Source organism: Gymnoscopelus microlampas (genome assembly GCF_963454915.1).
Source record: "Gymnoscopelus microlampas genome assembly, chromosome: 20".
In the NCBI taxonomy this organism is placed as follows: domain Eukaryota; kingdom Metazoa; phylum Chordata; class Actinopteri; order Myctophiformes; family Myctophidae; genus Gymnoscopelus; species Gymnoscopelus microlampas.
This window is the reverse complement of record NC_139957.1, coordinates 39,894,570-39,916,458: the sequence shown is the minus strand read 5'-3', so window position 1 is coordinate 39,916,458 and position 21,889 is coordinate 39,894,570. Positions and strand designations below refer to the sequence as shown.

The window sequence follows — 21,889 nt, the reverse complement described above, 5'->3', positions numbered from 1 at the left end:
ATATATATATTCATAGGTTTGCACAAACTTTCAAAAATAGCAGATCTACAAGATCATAGTGCGCTATGAGCTTGTATATCTGCTATTTTTGAATGGCCAAAGTATAAACAGTTAAAGTGGTTCAAGTTATTGTGATGCTATATTAACACATTTTACTGGGGGTCCCCTGACCCCACTTTGAGATCCAATGCATTGAATTTGGCTGCTTTTCTCAGAAAGTAGAAGCAGCAATACCACACACTGCTGGTGTGAATTTGGCGTGACGTGTGTCTGTCATGGTTCAGAAGTGTTCATGCCGGTCGCTCAATGTCGAGCAGGAGCACGAGGTTCATGGTTCATGAACCTGGATTTAATTAGGCCGCTTTGATTTGTCTTATGTTATGTATGTCTTGGATGATCATTTAGATCAGTGGTTTTCAACCCTGTTCATGTCAAGGTCCATTATTTGTTCGGCATTTGAGCCACGGAACCAACATTTGATGAGATTTAGCCTCACAGACCCAAATACTTAGAATATTTTGTTATCGTTGGATAAGATTTTGTCCATAATTCCATGCTGTATTGATGTTGGTACCATAGGACAGAGAACAGGCCAACGTTGATCAAAATAACAATTCTTTAATTAAGTAATGCAGATGTTTAACAATAATTGAACTCTTAGGGAGTGTAAAATGAAACCAAATGGACCCATAAGGGTCCATTTGGTTTCATTTTACGCTCTCAAGAGTTACAGATCTAACAAGGGTCCATTTGGTTACCAACTCTCCATCATTTAGCTGGGGACCACCTGGAACCCCCTCAAGGACCACTGGTGGTCCCCGGACCACTGGTTGAAAACAACTGATTTAGATTGCTGTATGAAGGTCATATATCACAATTGCTACAGTACTTGATGAAATGGGGGGGAAATCATTTTAATGTACGTTTTGTATCGTATCTTATTATTGTTGCTATAAAGAGTGTTTGTTTGTTCAGTCTCAGGGGTCTCACTGTCTCTGCAGTTCTTTAGTAAATACAGAAAATACATGTTCAGGTTGGTATGCCAATTTTATCCCGTCGGGAGGGAGAACATCACAAAGATCACTTATCTCAGATTCAGTTTTACATGGTTCCAGTTGCAATATTGTCTTCTCTTTTTTCTCTCCGGATTGGATAAAGTTGGTATTCCTATCCTAACTGAAAATGTAGGCTTTTTTCTGTTAACTAAATATCTGGAGAGACGGGGAGACCCTTGTTACTGACCAAACACACTATAGCAATGATTACTATCAGAACATAGAGCTATTTGACGCTTACTTTAACAAGAATATATATCACTTAAACCCCCTTTAATCTATAGCCAGAAATCCAAATCAATCAGCCTTTATGATGATCTGAAACACATTGAGGAATGTATTGACGGCTTCAACAAAAATTGTGATTTATGATTAATACTACAATAAATTGTGCAGCCTGTGTCCATCTCTCCCATCGTATCACATCTATGTATGTACGTTCTTCTCATCTCCAAACCCTTTGCTTTGTATCATCTGCTGTGTGCTGTCGCCCCAACGCTGGCCTGCAATGTCACACTGTTGTGTTTTATGCTGTGTTGGGTTTAATTTGTGGTGTTGTCTTGTAGTGTTTATTGTCTGGGTTGTGTTGTGATTGTGTGTGGTGATTGTGCTGTGAGGATGTTGTGAGATTTGCATCCACTATGTGTCACCATTGTGTTCATTGTGGTTTCAGTGGTTGGTTACACTGGTCAATATGATAGAAAGACTGATATTACTAGAGCTGGGCGCTATGACTTATAGAGTTGTAATGATATTTCATATTCAATATCATTCCATATTGTCAGGTTTTCTATCTTACTGACACAATTCAAAATATGTGGCTCTGTTTATCTTTTTTGTTAATTTGTGAAATTGTACACAGTTGATAGATGAAAGTAATATGTCTCAATATTTCATTATACTTTACATCGTATTTGACAATTCCATATGTTAATGTCCAAAACTGAACATTTTCAAATACAAAAAAAAGCAGATTGAGAAGCTCGAATGCTTGCCGATCAGCTATTTTCGGTGAAAGGTTCTCCCCAGGCCAGAATACGGAGGCTGGGGTTCAACTGAGCCCTGGCTCCGTAGTAAAAACACTGATTTCTTAATGAAGTTCTGACAAATTCACTATCCATGTCTTTCTGCAGCAGAGCCCAGGCTCCTGTCCTCCCAGACAGACACGGCGGCGGTAAATACCATTCTGAACAGCCAGATGAGCCAGGTGTTGCTGATTCCTGCGCCGGCGGGGGGGAGTCGGTCGGCCCCACAGAGCCAGAGCAGCAGCAGCAGGACCACCATGACCGTGCCCATGCCGCCGCCCAGCCAGAAGCTGGTGGTGCACAAGGTGACGGGAGGGTCGAACCACGGAGCCCTGCTGTGTCAGAAGCCGGACGGTAGGCTGGTCCAGCTGATCCCACTCAGCCAGCTCAGAGCCCTCAACCCCAACCTGGTGGTCACCAAAGGTGAGTCAGACACACACACACACACACACACACACACACACACACACACACACACACACACACACACACACACACACACACACACACACACGTCCTGACTAGCCTGAGTTCCCAACCTTAACTCCTGTCTCCCCCTCAGCTGTCTACACCGTCTACTTGCTATAATCGTTACGTTGTATCCAGGCCTGGAATTTCGTCATTTTAGGGGCAAGGCCACTTGGCTTTTGGTGTTGTCCATTTTTTGAGGGCAGATTTTAGTCCATTGAAAGAATGAATTGAATTTAAGGGTTACGGATGATTTAAAATGTAATATGTAGATCTCAACAAAAGACACTGGTGTCTACATGACAAGAAAGAGACACTGGTGTCTACATGACAAGAAAGAGACACTGGTGTCTACATGACAAGAAAGAGACACTGGTGTCTACATGACAAGAAAGAGACACTGGTGTCTACATGACAAGAAAGAGACACTGGTGTCTACATATTGACAAGAAAGAAAGAAGAGAAAGTGGTCCAGTCAGCTGGGGCATTAAGGCCACTGTGGCCTCAGGGCATACCATTTTTTTGAGTGGCACAAAGCCAAACTGGGGGGCAACGACGGCCATGGCCTTCGTGGCCTCCTTGAAATTCCTGCCCTGGTTGTATCACATACCTTTTCACATTTTCACTGAACCACTTCATGTTGTTGGTTGGGTTCACGCCCCCTGACCTTTGGATAAGAGTGTCTGCTGAAAAATCCAATAAAAAAAAAAAAAAAAAAAAAAGAGTGTCTGACAAATTCCCTAATTCTAAAATGTGTCGGTTCTTCCAGGAGGACCCAACCAAGGGCCCACAGCCACTATCTCTCTAGGACCCAGCGTGGCTGGGCCCACAGCCGCCGGCCCTCATCGCCTCCCTCCTCCAGCGCCAACCATGCAGGTCCGCTTTGCCAGCCAAATCTCCACCAACACCATTACTCCCTCAACGACCACCGCCGCCTCTATCTCCGGACTGCAGTCCTTCTCCATCTCCAACACCATCACTCCTACAACAACGACGACCGCCGCTGCTGCTTCTATCTCGGGACTGCAGTCCTTCTCCATCTCTCCAACAACGACCACCACCACCAACACCACCACCACCTCTCTCTCCGGCCTGCAGTCCTTCTCCATCCCCGGTGGCTTGTCCTCCGTGCCCGTCCCTCCGGGCGCCGGCTTCCTGGGCCAGAAGGGAACGTGCACCCTGAAGATCCTGCCCACGTCCAAGGACAAGGAGCCGCTGTTCGTCAAATGTGCGAAGGTTCCCACCCAGACCAATGTGACGGCTTCGACGGGCTCCTTCACCCTCCTGCAGCCACCCCCCCCGCAGGGAGGGGCTCCCACACGGCCCACGCTACCACCACCACCACCAGCGCTCAACGTCGTCTCCATCGTACCGTCTCTAGGTGCAGGGCTGGGGCCTGGATGGACTCACATCCAGGCCCCGAACCAAGCCAGGGCCTCTGGTACCGTCAGCACCCAGCAGGTAGGCCTGTCACAATTATTACATCATCGGCTAATCGCAATTATTTTAGTTAAAGGAGTAGTTCACCCCAAAAATGACTTATTTTCTATCAATTACACCCCCCATGAAGCTATGAATTCAAGATGTATTTTTTATTTTTGTCGCAAGCCAATAATTTGATGACCAGGTGTATTTCTGGTAGGAGACACAAAGAGTCTACTTTGAGTCTCCTACCGAATGCATTAGCATCTTTCTTTCTGCCGATAATCAAATAATTGTCTTAGGAATGCGACAAAAAGAAATCCATGAATTCAATTTCATGGGGTGTGCATTGCAATTGATAGAAAATAAGTCATTTTCTGGGTGAACTACTCCTTAAATCGCAATTATTTTTTCATAATCGTCATAATCCTTTCCATGTTGAACATTGTTCACACATTTTAAAATATTTTAAAAAGCGGAAATAGCAGATCTACAAGCGTACAACGCGTCACAAAGTGACGCGTTGTACGCTTGTAGATCACCTATTTCTGCTATTTTTACAAGATTAAAATGGTTAAATATGTCAATACTTTCTTTCTATATTCAAGTTATTTGTCATGTCTGGCCTGTGCAATTTTTGATTAGGAAGCCTTAAAGGCTTCATTATGTTCCAACGTTCAACAATGGCCAAACACACAATTAAATTGTTAATCGCAATTATTTGACTGACAATTAATCGTCAACTTACATTTGTAATGGTGACAGCCCTACACCCAGGCTCCGGCTCTTGTGGCCGGGCCCGCCGTCCCAGCAGGCCAGCCCGTGTCCGGAGGAGGCCCGTCGAGCCCCCAGCCGGCCCAAGGTCTGGTAGATCTGGACATCGTCTGCGTGGACGAAGACAACAACGACGACGACGACGATGACGTCGTGGAGGAGGTTCCCGTAGAGAGGGTGGCGGGCGGAATCTCGTTGGACAGTAGTCGGGAAGTGGAGATCGTGGATTCGGACTCTGACCTGGAGGTGGAGATCGTGCACATGAAGACGAGTAAGTCGGTGGAGACGGTGGACTTGGTGGAGTCGAGCGAAGAGACGGACAACTCGTCAGACTCGTCGTTTGCCTCGTCGTCGGACGGTGATGACGACAACAAGAAGCATCAACAAGAAGTGGTAAGAGCTTTCTTCATCATCATTGTTATTAATAATTGTTGTATTAGTATTCTCAAAAATAGTGCAGTTTGCACTTAAACAGGAGTCGATTCGATTCCTGAATGTGTTCTTGGAATGCGTTAATAGGTCTCATTTAGGCGGGCGCGGTGGCGCAGTCGGTAGCGCTGTTGCCTCACAGCTAGAAGGTCCTGGGTTCAATTCCCGCAGGGGACGCTGTGGGCGCTGGGGCCGTGTTCTCTCCTCCGCGCCCATACCCTAGGTGGGGTTGGCGAAAGGGCCTCTCTGTGTGGAGTTTGCATGTTCTCCCTGTGTTCCCGAGGGTAGGTACCCTCACAAAAACATGCAGTAATCCTGGTCACTATACTGCCTCCCCCTGGCCAGCCGGGGCGCCTGATGGAGGGGAAAGGAACTGGTTGGAATAACGTGTTCCTTCCACGCGCTACGTCCAACCAGGGAAACCTTGGTTGGAAACCCTGGTTGGACCCGTCAGGTGATAAGAAGGTCAGTTGGCTCTCGTGCATTGAAGGAGGCATGAGCTCGGCCCTGGCCTCCCTAGGTTGGCAGAGGGAAGGTAGTGCCCAGGATTAAATAGACAGTTGGCACTGGGTGTAAAAAATGGGGTTACAAAATCGTGGGATAAAAATTTACGGGGAAAAAAAATTAAGTCTCATTTACACACCATAGCAGCCACTGGTCGGAAAGCAATTGTTATCTTGGGAGTAGGTGTGCAAGAGCTCATTAAGAAAAGTATGTTCGCTTAAGCTCATACCAGTACAGATATATAGTTTGTGTCAGTTTGTAACGGTATGGCACGATATAACAGTTATAGACAGAGGAGGAAGAGAAGGAAGGAAAGAGACTTGAGAGGAGAGAGATAAAGGAGAAGGTGCATGATCTACAGAAATAAGAGCATAAATGATTTCACAAGCAGAACAGGAGTCAAGTGATGGAGATTCTGAGAAGACAGACAAGAAATTACAAAAAAACTAAACAAAAACAAAAAACTGTGAGAATCTAGAGACGAGGCAAGGAGAAGGTAAATGCCCCCCCCCCCCTTTTTTAGTAAAATACAATTATGAAGGAGAAAAAAAAGTATATATACAAAAAAAAAGATAGATAGATACTGTACCTAGCTCAAATCAACACATTGTGTGTCTCACATTATAATATGTAATTTATCCAGTAAAACAATCATTGAAATGATGATACACAGCTTGGGCTTGCTTGCTATGTATTTACACAAGCAAAACCGTTTGATCTGGGATAAAAAAAAACACCCTAATTGGTACAAAGACAAATGGCAAAGACTTCACAAAGACTTGTTTTGATGTGGAATTGGTCTTTAGTTTCCACTCACAGAGGTCGTCAGATGTCCTGAACCAGTATAAATGTCATTGGATTACGTGGTATACTATGGTAGACTGTCTTAGGTCAGAGCTGAAGAACTGGAGGTTCTGAAGAACAGTGGTAAAGTCCCTGCCCACCACCACGGAGGATGTCCGTTCGAATCCACCGCGGTGCATCCGGCTTTGTCGGCCGTCTATGCAAACACAATTGGCCCGTGTTCGGGGAGGGAACCCGGGTGGGGAGGAGGGTGATATTGGTCATTGCACCTGTCAGTGGGGAGTGTTGGGCAGGAGGGGTCAGAAGGATACAACGGCAGTGACAACACAGAAATGTGTGTGGGGAGGAATTAATTGGTGACTAAATTGGGGAGAAAGGTGAGTAAAAAAATAATTGGCAACTTTAAATTTAAGAAAAAAACAACAACTTCAAACCTGTTTGGGGTGAACACAAAAGGCAGAGTAGATATGGAAAGTACCCTAGAATTGTTTTTACGTGAAATACCCCTTTAAGCCATATTCAAATCTTTCCGTGTTCCGACGTGTTGAGCTTGTAGATGGATCTGCTATTTTTTAGATTTGTTGAAAGCTTTTGAAAGCTTTAGCCCACACACACACACACACACACACACACACACACACACACACACACGCATACAGTATATGTTACATTGTGTGTCCTGTCTGCAGAAGAGAAACGTTGCAGATAGGATGAATCATAACGTTACCGAGAGGAGGAGGAGAGTGGACATGGGCCACAGGTTCCATGCTTTGAGGAAAGAGCTGGGCTTCATCGAAACCAAAACGGCCAAAAGAACCATCCTCAACGAGGTCAGCCTGTCTCTCCTTACCGCTGCTTGGCTGCAGTCTTAACTCCGCTTTACTAACTTCTTCCCTGTATACTTCGCTGAGACGCTGACCGTGGTGCTCACAGGGCTCTATCCTTGGCCCCTTTCCTTTTTCCCTCTACAGCTACACTATGGGCCCTATCTTGCACGGCGCCTCATGCCTTATCCCTAATCTTTTAGGCATTTTGTTATACTTAGAAAAAACGTTTTAAAATAGTGTAAATAGCCGATCTACAATCTCACAGCGCGTAGATGTAGATTGGCTGTTTTCACTATTTTTAAAGTATTAAAAATGCCTAAGAAGATTAGGGATACGGCATAAGACGCCTCGCAAGATAGGGCCCCAAATCTCTTTGTCGAAAATAGCCTATCGGGGGCGCCGATAGCCAAGTGGTTAAGGCGCTTACCACATGGGCTCTGATCCCTAACAGTGAGTCCCGGGTTTGATTCCCAAGCCCGATGGACCTTTTGCTGCATGTCTCTCCCTGTTTCCTTGTTTCTCTTCACTGTGGACTATCAGTAAGGGCAGATAAAGGCCCAAAAACATCTTAGAACATTAAATAGCCTGCAAAATATCTACAAGATAAGTGTTGTGAGCTTGTAGAATATGACATACAAATCTATTGTGTATAACTCCAAATTGGGCAAGAAAAATGACTCTTAACTGTTGTCTGTTGTTGATTGATCTTAACTGTTGTGTTGAGATCAGTGTACAAAAGCATGTACTTACTATACGCATAAGAACCTTGCACAGCTGTCTTTTACCTGCTTTTATGTGTATTTTTCACAAGTACAACTGTAATGTGTGTATAACATGTTTGTAGGCGTTGGAGACAGTCCAGACTCTGAGCAGCGAGCACAAGAAGTTGATGGAGAAGAAGAGACAGTTGCTGAGGAGGAGACACGACTTGGTGAACACCATGTCCAGCCTGAATGGTAAACACATGTCTAACCTCAAACCAAATCAAGACCAGGGCAATAATATTAATAGTCTTTTTTTCAGTTGTCAGCAGGCTTGCAGCGTAAGCTTGCTTGACAACAGCGATGCGACGCGTTGTGAGCTTGTAGATCTTTAATTTTCAGACATTCTTTTACTTTTACTTTTGGTACTTTAAGCACATGTTGATACCAATCATTTTGTACTTTTACTCAATTATATTTTGAATTCCAGACTTTTACTTGTAACAGAATATTTCTACAATGCAGTATTGATACTTTTACTTAGGTAAGAAATGTGAGTACTTTTTCCACCACTGCTGTCCTATCTCATCCTATCTCATTGGTTCTCAAAGTGGGGTCCGAGGACCCCCAGGGGTACTTGAGGGGGTTCCCAGCTAAATGATGGATAGGAACCAAATGGACCCTTATGGATCTGTAACTCAGAGAGTGTACAAATGGAACCAAATGGACCCGGGTCCATTTGGTTCCATTTGTACACTCTCAGAGTTAAATTAACATTGATTTTACAATATGAATTGGGGTCCCAGAGACATACATGCCATTAAATGGGGGTCTGTAGCCCTAATGCATGTCAAACTGGGGGTCCTTGAAATTAAAATGGTTGAAATCACTGCTAGAGAGCCGTAAAAATCTTCTATTATGGGGGTCCCTGGCTTATCTTTTCAAATGGGGGTCCGCGGTCTAATAAGTGTCTATTTGGGGGTCCTTGGCACGAAAAAGTTTGAGAACCACTGTCCTATCTCATCCTATCTCATCCTATCTCATCCTATCTCGTCCTATCTTCTCATGCTGTCTGTGTCCTGTGTGGTGTGTCCAGGTGAGAGCGTAGACGCGGTGTACAGACGGGTCCAGAACCCGGGCCACTCCATGGTGGACCTGTTAGGGGAGAACACGGACAACTCCTCTGAGGAGGAGACGGACAACTCCTCGGATGAAGACGAGGCTGTGCTGAAGAAGAAGAAAAAGAAGAAGATGCGCGTCGTCATCAACTCCTCAGATGAAGACGAGGCTGTTATGAAGAAGAGGAAACGTGTCGTCATCAACCTCACCAGTGTAAGAACACAGAACTCGGCCGGTGAAATAATAGTGAAATTAAACTTTTCTTGCGAGCTTGTAGATTGGCTATTTTCAGCATGCAGCCAAGTAAAGATCACACCCAGTGTGAAGTGAGCGGTGCTATTTATGAGCGAAGTTTTAAGTTAATTTCATCATGTGTCTCGCTAGCCAATCACAGCACGTCCTGCAAAGATAAGTATTCAGACCCTTTGCTGTGACACTTGCATATTTGCACCGCTCGGTGCTCAAAAACAACAGTGGTCATCACAGTGATGACCACTGAGTTTTTTTTTTAAGTGAGTGGTGCTATTTATGAGTTATTAATTTCATCATGCGTCTCGCTAGCCAATCACAGTACGTCACAGCCAATCAGCCAATCACAGTACAGCGAAAGACACATTTTCACGACGGAAAGAAAAACTTTCACCACGGATGGGTCAAAAATTAGGCATCATTTTAGTCGACTAAATCAACTGTACATTTTGTTGACTAAAATCTTATATTTAGTCAACTAAAACTATAACATTTCAGATGACTAAACTATGAAGTACAATTTAGTAGAATTTTATCCAAAAGACGATGACTTAAAACTAAATCAAAATCTGCTGTCAAAATGAACACTGCCCCCCTGTGTTCCTGTTTTGTGTGGCAGGAGGAGGATGTTGATAATGTTGATGATGGTGGTGAGTCACAGGATGATGATGATGATGATGATGATGATGATGATGATGAGGAGATGATTGATATAGAGAGCGTGGACGCCAGTCTGATGAGCAAATCAGAGAAACCTCGAAACGCCATGAAGTAAGTGCACTTGTTGTCGTCATTCTTATGCATGCATGCGTGCGTGCGTCTCCCCGGCTCATGATGGAGGCTGAGAGGAGAGAGAGACACAGGGACTCGCCTCAAGATCGAGAGAATATCGTTTGCTGTCGGGCAGAAACCTCTTATTTCCATATTCTAACTTTGTGTTAAATGAAATGCCCTACTTCAGTGGTTTTCAATCTTTTTCATGCCAGGGACCCCTAAATTGATATACATTTGGCCGCGGACCACCATCTGAAAATGTTTTGTGCCAGGGACCCCCAGAAGCAAAGATATTAAGTTAATTTTCGCTTTTAAAAATATAAATATTCAAAGATATGCACACTTTTTCAAGGTTTTTCAAAAATAGCAGATCTACAAGCTCATAGCGCGGCACTCCGTGCCGCGCTATGAGCTTGTAGATCTGCTATTTTTGATTAGCCAAAGCTAAGTGGTTAAAATGATTCTGACGCTATGTTAACTAATTTCGCTGGGGACCCCCTGGTGCTCCCTCAATGACCACTAGTGGCCCCTGCACCACTGGTTGAAAACCACTGCCCTACTTGATCACATTACGGCGTCACTCAAACGTAGCAGATCCACAAGCTCGAAAGGCGGCACCAAGCGAGGCGTTTTGAGCTTGTAGATCTGCTACTTTTGCCATTTTTGAATTTGAATCCTGAAAGGTACCAGTTTTGGACGTACAGTATGAGGTTTCCACCCGACAGGGACAATACACTGTATGTATATATATATAAATTATATAAATAAGGTATATTCTGTACATTCACTTATATCAGTGAGCTATATAAGAAGTGGAGAGATCACACACTTCCATGGTTAATCTCCTATTATGGAAGAGTCATGGAAATATACATCTAAACTCTAATCATGACCGCTGGCCTTTAACCCATTAAGACCGGGAACGCATCTGTGTCATTTCTTTGGCTATTCAAAACTAGCAGATCTACAAGCTCATAGTGCGTCACCGAGTGCCGCGCTATGAGCTTGTAGATCTGCTAGTTTTGAAGAACCGTGAAAATATGTGCAAATCTTTGAATATATATATTTTTTAAAGCGAACATTTGTAACTGTCAAATGTCTCAACAAATGTCTTCATTTTTCTGGAAAAGAATGGGTTAAAGCAGACCAGAAGTAGATCCAGAAGTAGGTCTTGTCTCTGTGTAGGTCATTTATTTATTCATCATATTTATATGTAACATAACGTCTTGTTTGTTCAGAAACCGTTGGACAGCCAAAGTCCATCGTCAGCTGCTCAACACTCAGTACAACGCCCTCAGAGTGACCCTGAACATGGACGCTCAGTGTCTCACTAAAGCTGCAGTCCTACATGAGGTAAGACCATGCCGGACCTCATGAAAACATGCCAGACCTCATGAGAGCGTGCCGGACCTCATGAGAGCCTGCCGGACCTCATGAGAACCCGACGGACCTGTCCTCAAAACGTTTAAGTGGCTAATGGCGCTGTGTGTCCCGTGTCACAGGCTCGCAGGGAAATAGAAGACCTCACAGAGCAGGAGGACAGACTGGACAAACTACACACCTGTCTCACCTATCAGAGAGCGGAGTACATCAGACAGATCGCTCACAAGTCTGGTAATAATGAGTCCGTTAAATGATAAATTACCAGCTAACTAAGCAAATGACTTGTTAAATAACTAACTGTGTGTGTGTGTATGTGTGCGTGTGTGTGTGTCCAGGAAAGAGTGAGGAGAGCATTCTAGGGAAGTTACAGAAGATCACATGTAAAAGCAGGAGACTGGAGAAGGAAGACAGAACTGAGACCAGCGCCACCAAACACACACCTGATCGCAGTACCCCCAAACAGACAGCAGAGGGTGCTGTCCTTAAGCCCTTGTCAGGCTCCATCATGCCCCAGGCTGCGTCCTCCAGACCACCTGTAGCCAACACTTCTGCATCTCATAATGGTAATATTTCATTTTTATATTTTTGATGACTTTATGAAACACTTTATAAACTCTCTTCGTCTTGGTTATGTTTTCATATTATTATTATTACTACTACCTGAAAAATACACACAAAATGGGTGTAGCATATCACAAATCACGACCACCATATAAATACACAAAATATCTGTCCATTCATTACAAAGCAGGATGTGATTCATAACACTGTTGAGCCTTGTGTGTAAAATTAGTTTTGAGAGGAGATCAAAGTAGCCACACTCTCGTCGCTTCAGTGCCAAAGACTTTATTTTAATAACGGACGAGAGAGATTTAAAAACACATAGTCGACGTTTTTTTCGGCTGGCACGCTGCCTTCCTCAGGGTATATGAGGAGCGTGCGGTGTGCGGCTACTTTGATCTCCTCTCAGTTCTGCACCTGCAGCCCGCACCTCAACAGATCTGGTGTGGGTTGTACTCCTCTGAACTCTGTAAAAATAGTTTTAACATAAAAAACCCAAACATGATAATTATTATTTTTACAGTCATGCCAGCGTCACAGCAGTCCCCACACCGTCCTCCCCCTCCCCGACCCCCTCCATCCCAGGACGGGATGGGATGGGACAGACCAAGGACGGTCCCCAACATCCTGTCCCGCCGTAAGCAGCAGCTACAGCCGCTCACAGACCCTACGGAGGGTGAGGGTTCAATTCCTACATCCTGTTTCATGTTCCATCGGACAGTATGAAATGTTGGTTTCGGGCAGGGTGTTTCATCTTCTGTTTGACTGTAAGACATATTGGTTTCGGGCAGGGCGTTTCATCTTCTGTTTGACTGTAAGACATATTGGTTTCATCTTTTTACTGTGTTCCTTCCATTCAGAGGTGAGTCCTCCCGTCCACACTACTACTGTGTTGTCCCTGGTGTTGCCACAGCAACGGATCGTCACCATGAACTCCTTCCCTAGACCCACCCTGCTGCACACCTCAAATACACCAGGTACTACACCTTAACTACACCTTTAACTACACTATGTACTATACCTTAACTACGCCTTTAACTACACTATGTACTATACCTTAACTACGCCAGGTACTACACCTGAACCAGACCCATAGAGAGAGAGAGTTATGACACGCTTTGTTCCCGCCGCAAAGCGGGCCTCTACGGGCTACAGTTCCAAACATTGGAACTTCCTCATTGAGACAGAGCATGTCCGCATTCCATTCTTACAATGGGAGTCAACGCTAGTGTCGTCACTCTCATATTAGATCACGCTGACCTGAACTACACATGAACTACTCCTTAAAGGAATACTTAACCCAATAATTGACTTTATTTCTATCATTCTCTTACCCTGTGATGTCTTGAAGACACAGAGAATCCATTTTAACTACAGTAAAATATATGTTATATAAACAGATCGTTTTCTGTTGTTCATTTCGGTCTCCAATTTACTTCAATTCAAAAAGTTGTTTTTGGTTTCTTCATTCACCATTAAGGAATATTTTACAAATGAAAATTCGAGACATCACAGGGTAAGAAAACGATGGTGAAGTATTCCTTAACTACACCTAGACTATACTTATAACTACACTGTGTACTGTACCTTAACTATACCAGGTACTACACCTGAACTAAACCTGTAATACACTTGGTAAATCACCTGAACAACGGCTGAATACTGATTAATTAATACACACCTGGTGTGTATTCATTTTTAATCCCATTGGTTTAAATGTGTTCCTGTGTAGGTGTGGCCTCAGTCACCTTCAACATCCCCGGTCTGACCAATCAGGTGGTCCATAGCAGTGGTCCTGCCCTCTCTCTGTCCCACCCAGCTCCTGGTAAGATGTTCACGCAGCACCATCTGCTGACTGTTGCTAACATCTCAGGTACACGACTAACTATGTATCTAACATCCCAGGTACATGACTAACTAACTAGGTTTCCACCTGACAGAGACGATATAATGAATAATCTATAATCTGTATTTATAGTTATCGTTATAGTTAACGTTAAGTCAGGTGCACAAATAAATAACCAACTGTTTAACATCTCCGGTACATGACTCTTGCCATAACTAGCTAACATCTCAGGTAGAGGTACATATAACTAGCCCATTAAACAGCCACTGTGCTTCTTACTGTTGCCTCTGCTGCTAACCTCAGAAGAAATAACATATCAACGTGAATTGATTGTTTATTCCAGATGTTACATGTTAACCGATTCAATCCAGGAAAACATCTGTGTCATTTTGGGCGTCCTCTCTGACGGGTCCAAAACTATTACTTTTCAGGATTCAAATTCAAAGTAGCAGATCCAAAAGCTCAAAACGCGTCGCTTCGCGCCGAGTTTCGAGCTTGTCGATCTGCTACTTTTGTGTGACGCTGTAGTATGATAAATTAGGGTGTATGATCAAACATAAGAGGTTTTTGCCCGACAGCAACGATGTATAGCAACATACGTTTTTCAGACCCCCTGGAACTCCCTCAAGGACCCCTGGGGGTCCCCGGACCCCACTTTGAGAACCAATGCCCTAGTAAATGAAGTATTCAACTGACACTGGTTGTTTTGCGTTCACAGCTCAGAGCGTCCCCACCGTGTTGAACCTGGTCCAACCACAGAGCAGCACCTTACAGCTGGTCGCCAGGAGCACCAACCCTCTCCCCCGACTACCATCCTTCACCCAGGACCCAGAGGGAGCTGGGACCCAGGCCTCCGCCCCCACCCCCGCCCCCACCTCCACACAGAACACAGTCCGAGCCCCGGCCGCTGCCCAGGTCCACGTCGTCCACCCAGAACCCGCTCCTCCAGACTCCAGACTCCCGGGTTCCTCATCGTCATTGTTACCTACGTTCTCACGCTCTGGCCTCCCCGGCCCGGACACGGAGAAGACCCCGTCCTCCTCCTCCTCCTCCTCCTCTTCATGGCAGAGCCACCGCCCCGCACAGGAGACTGGCTCGAGCGGAGCAGGGCCTCCACAGGCCGAGGAGGAGGAGGAGGAGGAGGAGGAGGTCAGCAACACCTCCCGGGCGAAGGAGAGAGACAATACGGAGGGTGATGGAGGTGAAGAGAACCTTCAGTCTCTCCTCAGCGAGATTGAGTTTCTCAACCAGAAGGCCTCGGACACTCCTCCCAGCTCCCCCCCTCCAGGAGAGCCCCCCCTCAGCCCCTCCTGGTTGCTGGAGCTGAACGAGGACCCTAGTGGGAGCACCTCCTCCTCCTCCTCTGAGAGGACGCAGCCGCAGCCAGGATCCCACTCTCCTCCTCCTTCTCCTCCTTCTCCTCCTTCTCCTCCTCCCGCCGACACGTCCAACGGACAGGCTCAACTACAGAGCCCACAATGCACTTCTTCCAAAGGCGGCGGTGGCGGCGGCGACGCGCTGACTCCACCCCCTCTGCTGCAGATGAAGGCGGGTCATCATGGAGGAGGCGTGGCCAAAAGCGTGGAAGCCCCCAGTGAGGGTAGGGCGGGAGGAGGGGAGGGGCCTGGCGTGGCGATTTCCATTAAGTGGAGACCCATGCCTCGGCTGGTTCCGCTGGGACTCCGGAACAACCCTCCTCCCACGTAGCACTAAAGAGCTCTTTAACGCTCACAAGAACCAAGGGAACCAAGGGAACCGTGCCGTGCTGTGAAATGTATTTCCACAGGTTCTGGGTTTTGTTTCCATACGCTACAGCTCAAGTTTCAGTTCTCGGTTCTCAGAACTTAATTTGGGCCCATGCTCAGGAGGTAGTTCTGGGCATCCCTGAACTCCAGAACCTATACTTTAAAACATTTTCCCACCCCAAAAAAAAGCAGCTCTACAAGCTCACAACGCGTGGCGATAAGACGCTTTCATGAGCTTGTGGATTGGCTATTTTTGCTTTTTTTTTTAATGAGTTTGTTTTTTATCACGTGCCTCCCCCTTCAGGAGTGGATGTGCTTATTATTATGGAAACGTAAGCAGAAATAACAATCATAAAGACTTCACAGGTTTCATGAAAGGTTTCAGATTCTGGGAGGTTCTGAGTTAACCCTTCGTAGTCGAAATAGAGCCTTAATTCACCCTGCAGTCACCCTCCAGAGAGACTTGTGAGCAGAACAACGGACACAAGAGACTGACAGCAAGAAAAGCAACAGTTCAAAACAGTGTTGTCTTCACATTCATATAGCCCACTGCTGTGGACTGAAAGAATATATGGGATACATTTTCATTTGGCTAATTAAGCCAGTATAATTCAAAAATAATTCCCAGCATACTCTATGATTGCGGCACGGGGGCTTTACTTTAGCTTGATGAGTTGCCACCGCAAGATGGAACGTGCAAGTCTTTATTGAGTAAAATATTAGTACAGTACACACTAGCGGCCGTTGTTTTCCTCTCTCCGAAGCACCAACAATTAGCAGCTACAAACGTCAGTTCCTGGATGGGAAGTCAGTTGCTTGTCTGTTTGGTCCTGGTGACATTTTCTGCTAGTTTGCCCCCTGTGACTCTGTTGTAGCGCTTCATACATAGAGGAAATGCTCACACAAGAACTCCTTGTTCCTATGGAACCTTGAGTCATTGATTCCATTTCATTCTGTTTGGCTTTGTTGGTTCTTTCTGTAGATGACCTGTCTTGTCTGTCTGTCTGTCTGAAACCATCAGAGATTTGCTGGCTTCTGTTAGAATGTGATAATGTACAGTTTGTACTGTATGTCTGGCCTGTTTTCATATGCAGTTCTGCTCTAAAACTGCCTCGTGCTTAATTAATGCTCGGTCGTACAGCGGTGTTGCGCACCGAAAATAGCACATCTTCAAGTTCACAATTAGTGAGCTTCTAGATAGGCTGTTCTCGGTCTGTGACACCATCTTATAATACCTTCAGTATAAATTGGGCATAACTTGTAAGCCAAAGACACGTGTGTGAGAGTGTGAGAGTGTGTATGTGTGTGTTACAGAAGACGGTATGCTGCTCTATTAAACATCATCTGTTCTCTAGACATTTTATTTTATTTGTATTTCTTTAAAATAAGACATGATGACCACAACTACCTTAACCTTTGTACAGTTATGTTCCATATTGTTCTAGGTTGTTCTATAGGTTCAGTGGGCTATGGGTTTTGTCTCGGAACCATGTTAAACTGTAACTGAAACTAATAATTAAAGTTTTGTAAAAAAAACAACTGGAATGACTTGAGTTGTAACAACAATACGTTTTTTAGTACTATAGTGATTCTTGGTACAGAGGTTGGTGTTGGGATATTGAGAGTCTTGAGAAAACTCACTGAATTAATTCCTAACAATTCAAGTCTCTTCATTGTAGAAAGTGAGCTTGCCGGGTTCTGTTCTGTTTTGAAAAGCTCATGTGTCATTTAATTGTTTACATAGTTGAAGAAAAACAATGTAATCATGTAATCTTTTATATATATAATGCGTATAATGTTTGGACATAGGAATCACGCTCCAGTGCAACAGGTTTGATTTACAAATGGCAGATGAAATTTAAGGATGTTGTGATCAGAATCTCTTAAGGCAGAGGTTCTCAACCTTTTCAGGCTGTGACCCCCCAAAATAATCATATTTGAACTGGGGACCCCCCAAAATAATGGTATTTGAATTGGGGACCCCCCACCTTGATAAGCGCTTGGCATTGTAGGATTGTAGGAGTTGAGGCATTAGATTTAGTTTGACTCAGTTCCACAGATAAATATTGTGAAAATAGCAGATCTACAAGCTCACGTGAGGCAATTTTTGCCTCTTTCTTATATTTAACAATTTGGCCAATGATTGGCCAGTTTTTATTGTAAAGTTTGTTGATTACCTTTGATTGAGTAATGGTCTTTTTCTTTTCTCTCTTTGTTTTTTAGGTATTACTTTTAGGTCACTTCACTGTCATCTGGGGGGGGGGGGGTCATGTGCACAGATTGAGAACCACTGTCTTAAGGCACTAGTTCTCAATGTTTGGTGGTCCCAGCGGTCAAACTGGACCCCTGCCGGTCTGTAACTCTCAAGAGTGTACAAATGTGCACACTCAGAGTTAAATTAACACTGCAAGATTTTACAGTGTAGATTGGGGTCCCAGAGATTAACCCATTGTACACTCTAGGAGTTTCAGACCCTGTTGAAGGGTCCATTTGGAACCGCTGGTGGTCCACCGGAACCCGGCGTTGAAAACCAGTGCTCTAAAGATGACGTCTGATTGGTTGAACCAACAGGTGAGCATTCAGCTGGAAGAACGTTGTTCATTGGCCTGTTGTTGGACGGCAGGTGCAAACCGCTCAGGTTCAATCATGCAAATACAAACGTCACTATAGCTAGGGGTGGGACGATAGTTGTTGTTATCGTTTATCGTGGTCAAAAAACATTTATCGTGAAATTGTCCTCTATCACAGTGGTTCTCGAACTTTTTCATGTCAAGGACCCCCAAATTGACACTTATTAGCCCGCGGACCCCCATTTCAAAAGATATGCCAGGGACCCCCATAAGAGAAGATTTTTTACGGCTCTAGCAGTGATTCTCAACCATTTTAATTTAGAGGACCCCCATGCATTAGGGCTACAGACCCCCATTTAATGGCATTTCTATCACTTGGACCGTAGTCTGGGAGGGTTAGCGTCGGAGCTTGGACAGCAGGGGCGCGGCCACTGCGTTGTGATTCAAATCAACAGCCAATGAAGAAAAGGGGGCGGGATCCACATGCAGTGGGTGTTGCATCTAAATAGGATCGACGGGAAGCAATTTCCCCTTGAGAAATTTCGGCCGCCATTGTTGTGTACTGCTGTTTGCCTCTCGTCGGACTTTTTAGACGAGTTGCACAGCTCTCAGACCGGTAAGAGGCGTGTCCGCTCAGATTCAGAGCGTAAGGTACATCCCGCCCACAAATACCAGGGCTCTGGCCCAGAAGTTCCTCGCCAGAGCTGGCGAAAACTTCTGGGAACTCAGATTACTTGGACCGCAATTTATATTGTAAAATTGATGTCAATTTAACTCTGAGAGTGTACAAATGGAACCAAATGGACCCTAACGGGTCCATTTGGTTCCATTTGTACACTCTCAGAGTTACAAGGTCCATTTGGTGCCTAATCTATCATTCAGCTGGGGACCCCCTGGAACTCCCTCAAGGACCCCTGGGGGTCTCCGGACCCCACTTTGAGAACCAATGCTCTATCATACACTACTAACACTAGGATGAATTAGCTTTTGTCAAGCTGCAAATTCAGTACCACTTAAACCCTCTATACTTGATTAAACCGACCTGTAAAGAGCGCATTTGGTATGCTCTTACTTCACTCTACACTAATCGATTCGCCAAAAATAGCAGATCTACAAGCTCTACGAGCAGATAGATCTACGAGCTTGTAGATCGGCAATTTTTGGTTAACGAAAGTGCTATTTTAGGTTTTAAGCATATTTTGATTATTGCGACAATATCGTTAATGGCAATATTTTTTGCCACAATAATCGTGACATGTAATTTTCATATTGTCCCATTCCTTTCACTAGCACGATGAATCCCATTGGTTGGCAGTGCACTGCGGACTGAATCAATGATTGTTTAAAGTTAAGTGTGTTAAAAGCGCTTCATCTTTGTTTGATGCGTGTGTGTGTGTGTGTGTGTGTGTGTGTGTGTGTGTGTGTGTGTGTGTGTGTGTGTGTGTGTGTGTATATATATATATATATATATATATATATATATATGTATATATATATATATATATATATATATATATATATATATATATATATATATATATATATATATATATATATATATATATATATATATATACATATATATATATATATATACACATATATATATATACACATATATATATATATATACTGGGGAAAAAATATATATATACTGAAAATATATATATATATATATACTGAATATATAGTTTCTACTTCCTGTTTGGGTGACAGAGCTTGGGTGATACTCCTTCCTACAAACTTTCCTTTGTTAATTTACCGTTTTGTTTTGTGTTTTAGTTTTTTTAGAGATGCATTGTATTTTTGTTAAAAAAATGTCAGGTTCGGATATAATATGTTGGCTTAATTAAGATGTCCTCGCAATAAAATAAAAACGTACTGATGAAAATGGGTTCTGTTCTCTGGTAGTCTGAGCTCGCAGATCGGCAATTTTTTGGCAAAGAAATGTCGCAGCACGACACGTTGTGAGATTGTAGATCGGCAATTTATGGCGAAGAGATATGTTGTAGAAACAATCGGTCAAAATACAATTGTAACTCAAGTCCAGTTATCTAGCTTTGTATCTGTGTAGCTGAAGCTGAAACCAGCTCAACTTTCTTGTAGCTTTGTAGCTGCTGTATGTAGCTTTTGCAGCAGCTGCAGACGTTGGATGTATCTTTGTATATCTATATATGGAAGCTTCCATTGAAAAAGAATGGTAGCCCGCATCTTTGTAGCTGCCAGTGTGAACTATGACTGAGAGGGTTTAAGTGGTTAATTAATGCAGAATAAGACTGAATTCAGCTCAGAAGAGATGTGCTTCTTTCCCCAACCAGCTCTTAAAAGGCCAAAGACAAGTCAAGCTGTTCTTAAACTGACTTTGAGTTTCTGGAACAAGCAGCAGTTTACAGTTCTGTTCATAAATGACATGAGTCTGTGTACCACGTTACACCAGTAAGAGAGCTAGGGGAGGGGAAGGGGGGGTATTTTTGTCATAGTTTGCACATAGTAAGTGAAATTTGTTCTCTGCATGTAACCCAGTGTAACTAGGTAGGAGCAGTGGGTGCTATTAATGTAGCACCCTGAGAGCAGTTGGGGTGAAGTGTCTTGCTTATGGGGACCCTGCCTTCACACACAGAGCAGGGCTGAGGGGCTGATTACCAGATCACTCTCTACCTAGCCTGGGACCAGACGAATCTGCGAGTGCAAAAATGTTTTGCAGTGCTATAGTCTGGCTACGCGAGGCTACTCTCTACCCATTCAGCTATGGCCACCCAGAAAGCTTAATAATAGGCCAGTTACTAGACTTTAAATTAAAATGTAAAGTTCTTAAAACTTCTTGACACTACAATGGTATTAAATACTACTACTAATAATAATGCAGAGATTTCAGAACTGCTATGATGTGTTTTGATTGGAACTGGATTAACTGATATAATATAGAAAATATTAAATAATAATAAACTTTATTTGTATAGCACCTTTCATGACATGAAATGCAGCTCAAAGTGCTTTACAGAGCAAGAATACAATTAAAGACAAAGTACAACAAATGTAACAATAAAGCAAAAGCATAAAACAACATTAAAATAAAAGCAAACAGGGCAGTGAATCAGGCAAAACAGTGAGGACTAAATCATATAAATAGATATTAAATAATCACATTTTTTCCTTTTAAATCAAATTGGTCTAAATATCTATGTGCATGACCCTATGACCTTTACTGTAGCTTACACACAAGATCTATAACATCTACTATCTAATACAGGGGTCTTCAACCGGGGGTCCGGGACCCCTAGGGGGTCCTCAGAGTTACTACAGGGGGTCCGTCAAATCTTTGTGATAAAAAAAATGTACCTAACCACTTGAACCCTAGCATCCCTTTTCTGAGGAGCACTTTAGCCAAAAATAGCAGATCTACAAGCTCACAACGCCTCGCGCTGCAAGGCGTTGTGAGCTTGTAGATCGGCTATTTTTGGCAAAGAGGTTTAGGTGTAGAGGGAAAAAGAACAGTTAACGTCAACAAAAAAAGTTGAATCTGAAACACAATTTTATACAATATAGAGGTGGTCCCTGCTTCATCTCTCTCTCAGCTAGGGGGTCCTTGGGCTGAAAACCCCTGAAAGACCCCTGATCTACTATCTAATATGA

General features: G+C 43.9%; 1 protein-coding gene across 8 annotated transcripts in view; it reads left to right on the top strand.

Moving 5' to 3' along the window:
• Window positions 1-18,536, top strand: part of mgaa (MAX dimerization protein MGA a) — a 47,662-nt gene extending 29,126 nt beyond the window's left edge. For 7 of the 8 annotated variants that reach the window (XM_084045536.1, XM_084045538.1, XM_084045535.1 and 4 more), the window contains 14 exons: window positions 2,189-2,503; window positions 3,318-4,009; window positions 4,736-5,137; window positions 7,171-7,311; window positions 8,153-8,264; window positions 9,106-9,341; window positions 9,997-10,148; window positions 11,390-11,504; window positions 11,654-11,765; window positions 11,870-12,097; window positions 12,619-12,771; window positions 12,956-13,072; window positions 13,828-13,968; window positions 14,660-18,536. In XM_084045536.1, coding sequence (XP_083901662.1) covers window positions 2,189-2,503; window positions 3,318-4,009; window positions 4,736-5,137; window positions 7,171-7,311; window positions 8,153-8,264; window positions 9,106-9,341; window positions 9,997-10,148; window positions 11,390-11,504; window positions 11,654-11,765; window positions 11,870-12,097; window positions 12,619-12,771; window positions 12,956-13,072; window positions 13,828-13,968; window positions 14,660-15,648 — 3,905 coding nt within the window. In that variant the 3' untranslated portion in view covers window positions 15,649-18,536. The remainder of the gene's footprint in view (window positions 1-2,188; window positions 2,504-3,317; window positions 4,010-4,735; window positions 5,138-7,170; window positions 7,312-8,152; window positions 8,265-9,105; window positions 9,342-9,996; window positions 10,149-11,389; window positions 11,505-11,653; window positions 11,766-11,869; window positions 12,098-12,618; window positions 12,772-12,955; window positions 13,073-13,827; window positions 13,969-14,659) is intronic. The other variant, XM_084045537.1, reaches the window with a different exon arrangement.
• The last annotated feature ends 3,353 nt before the right edge of the window (window positions 18,537-21,889 follow it).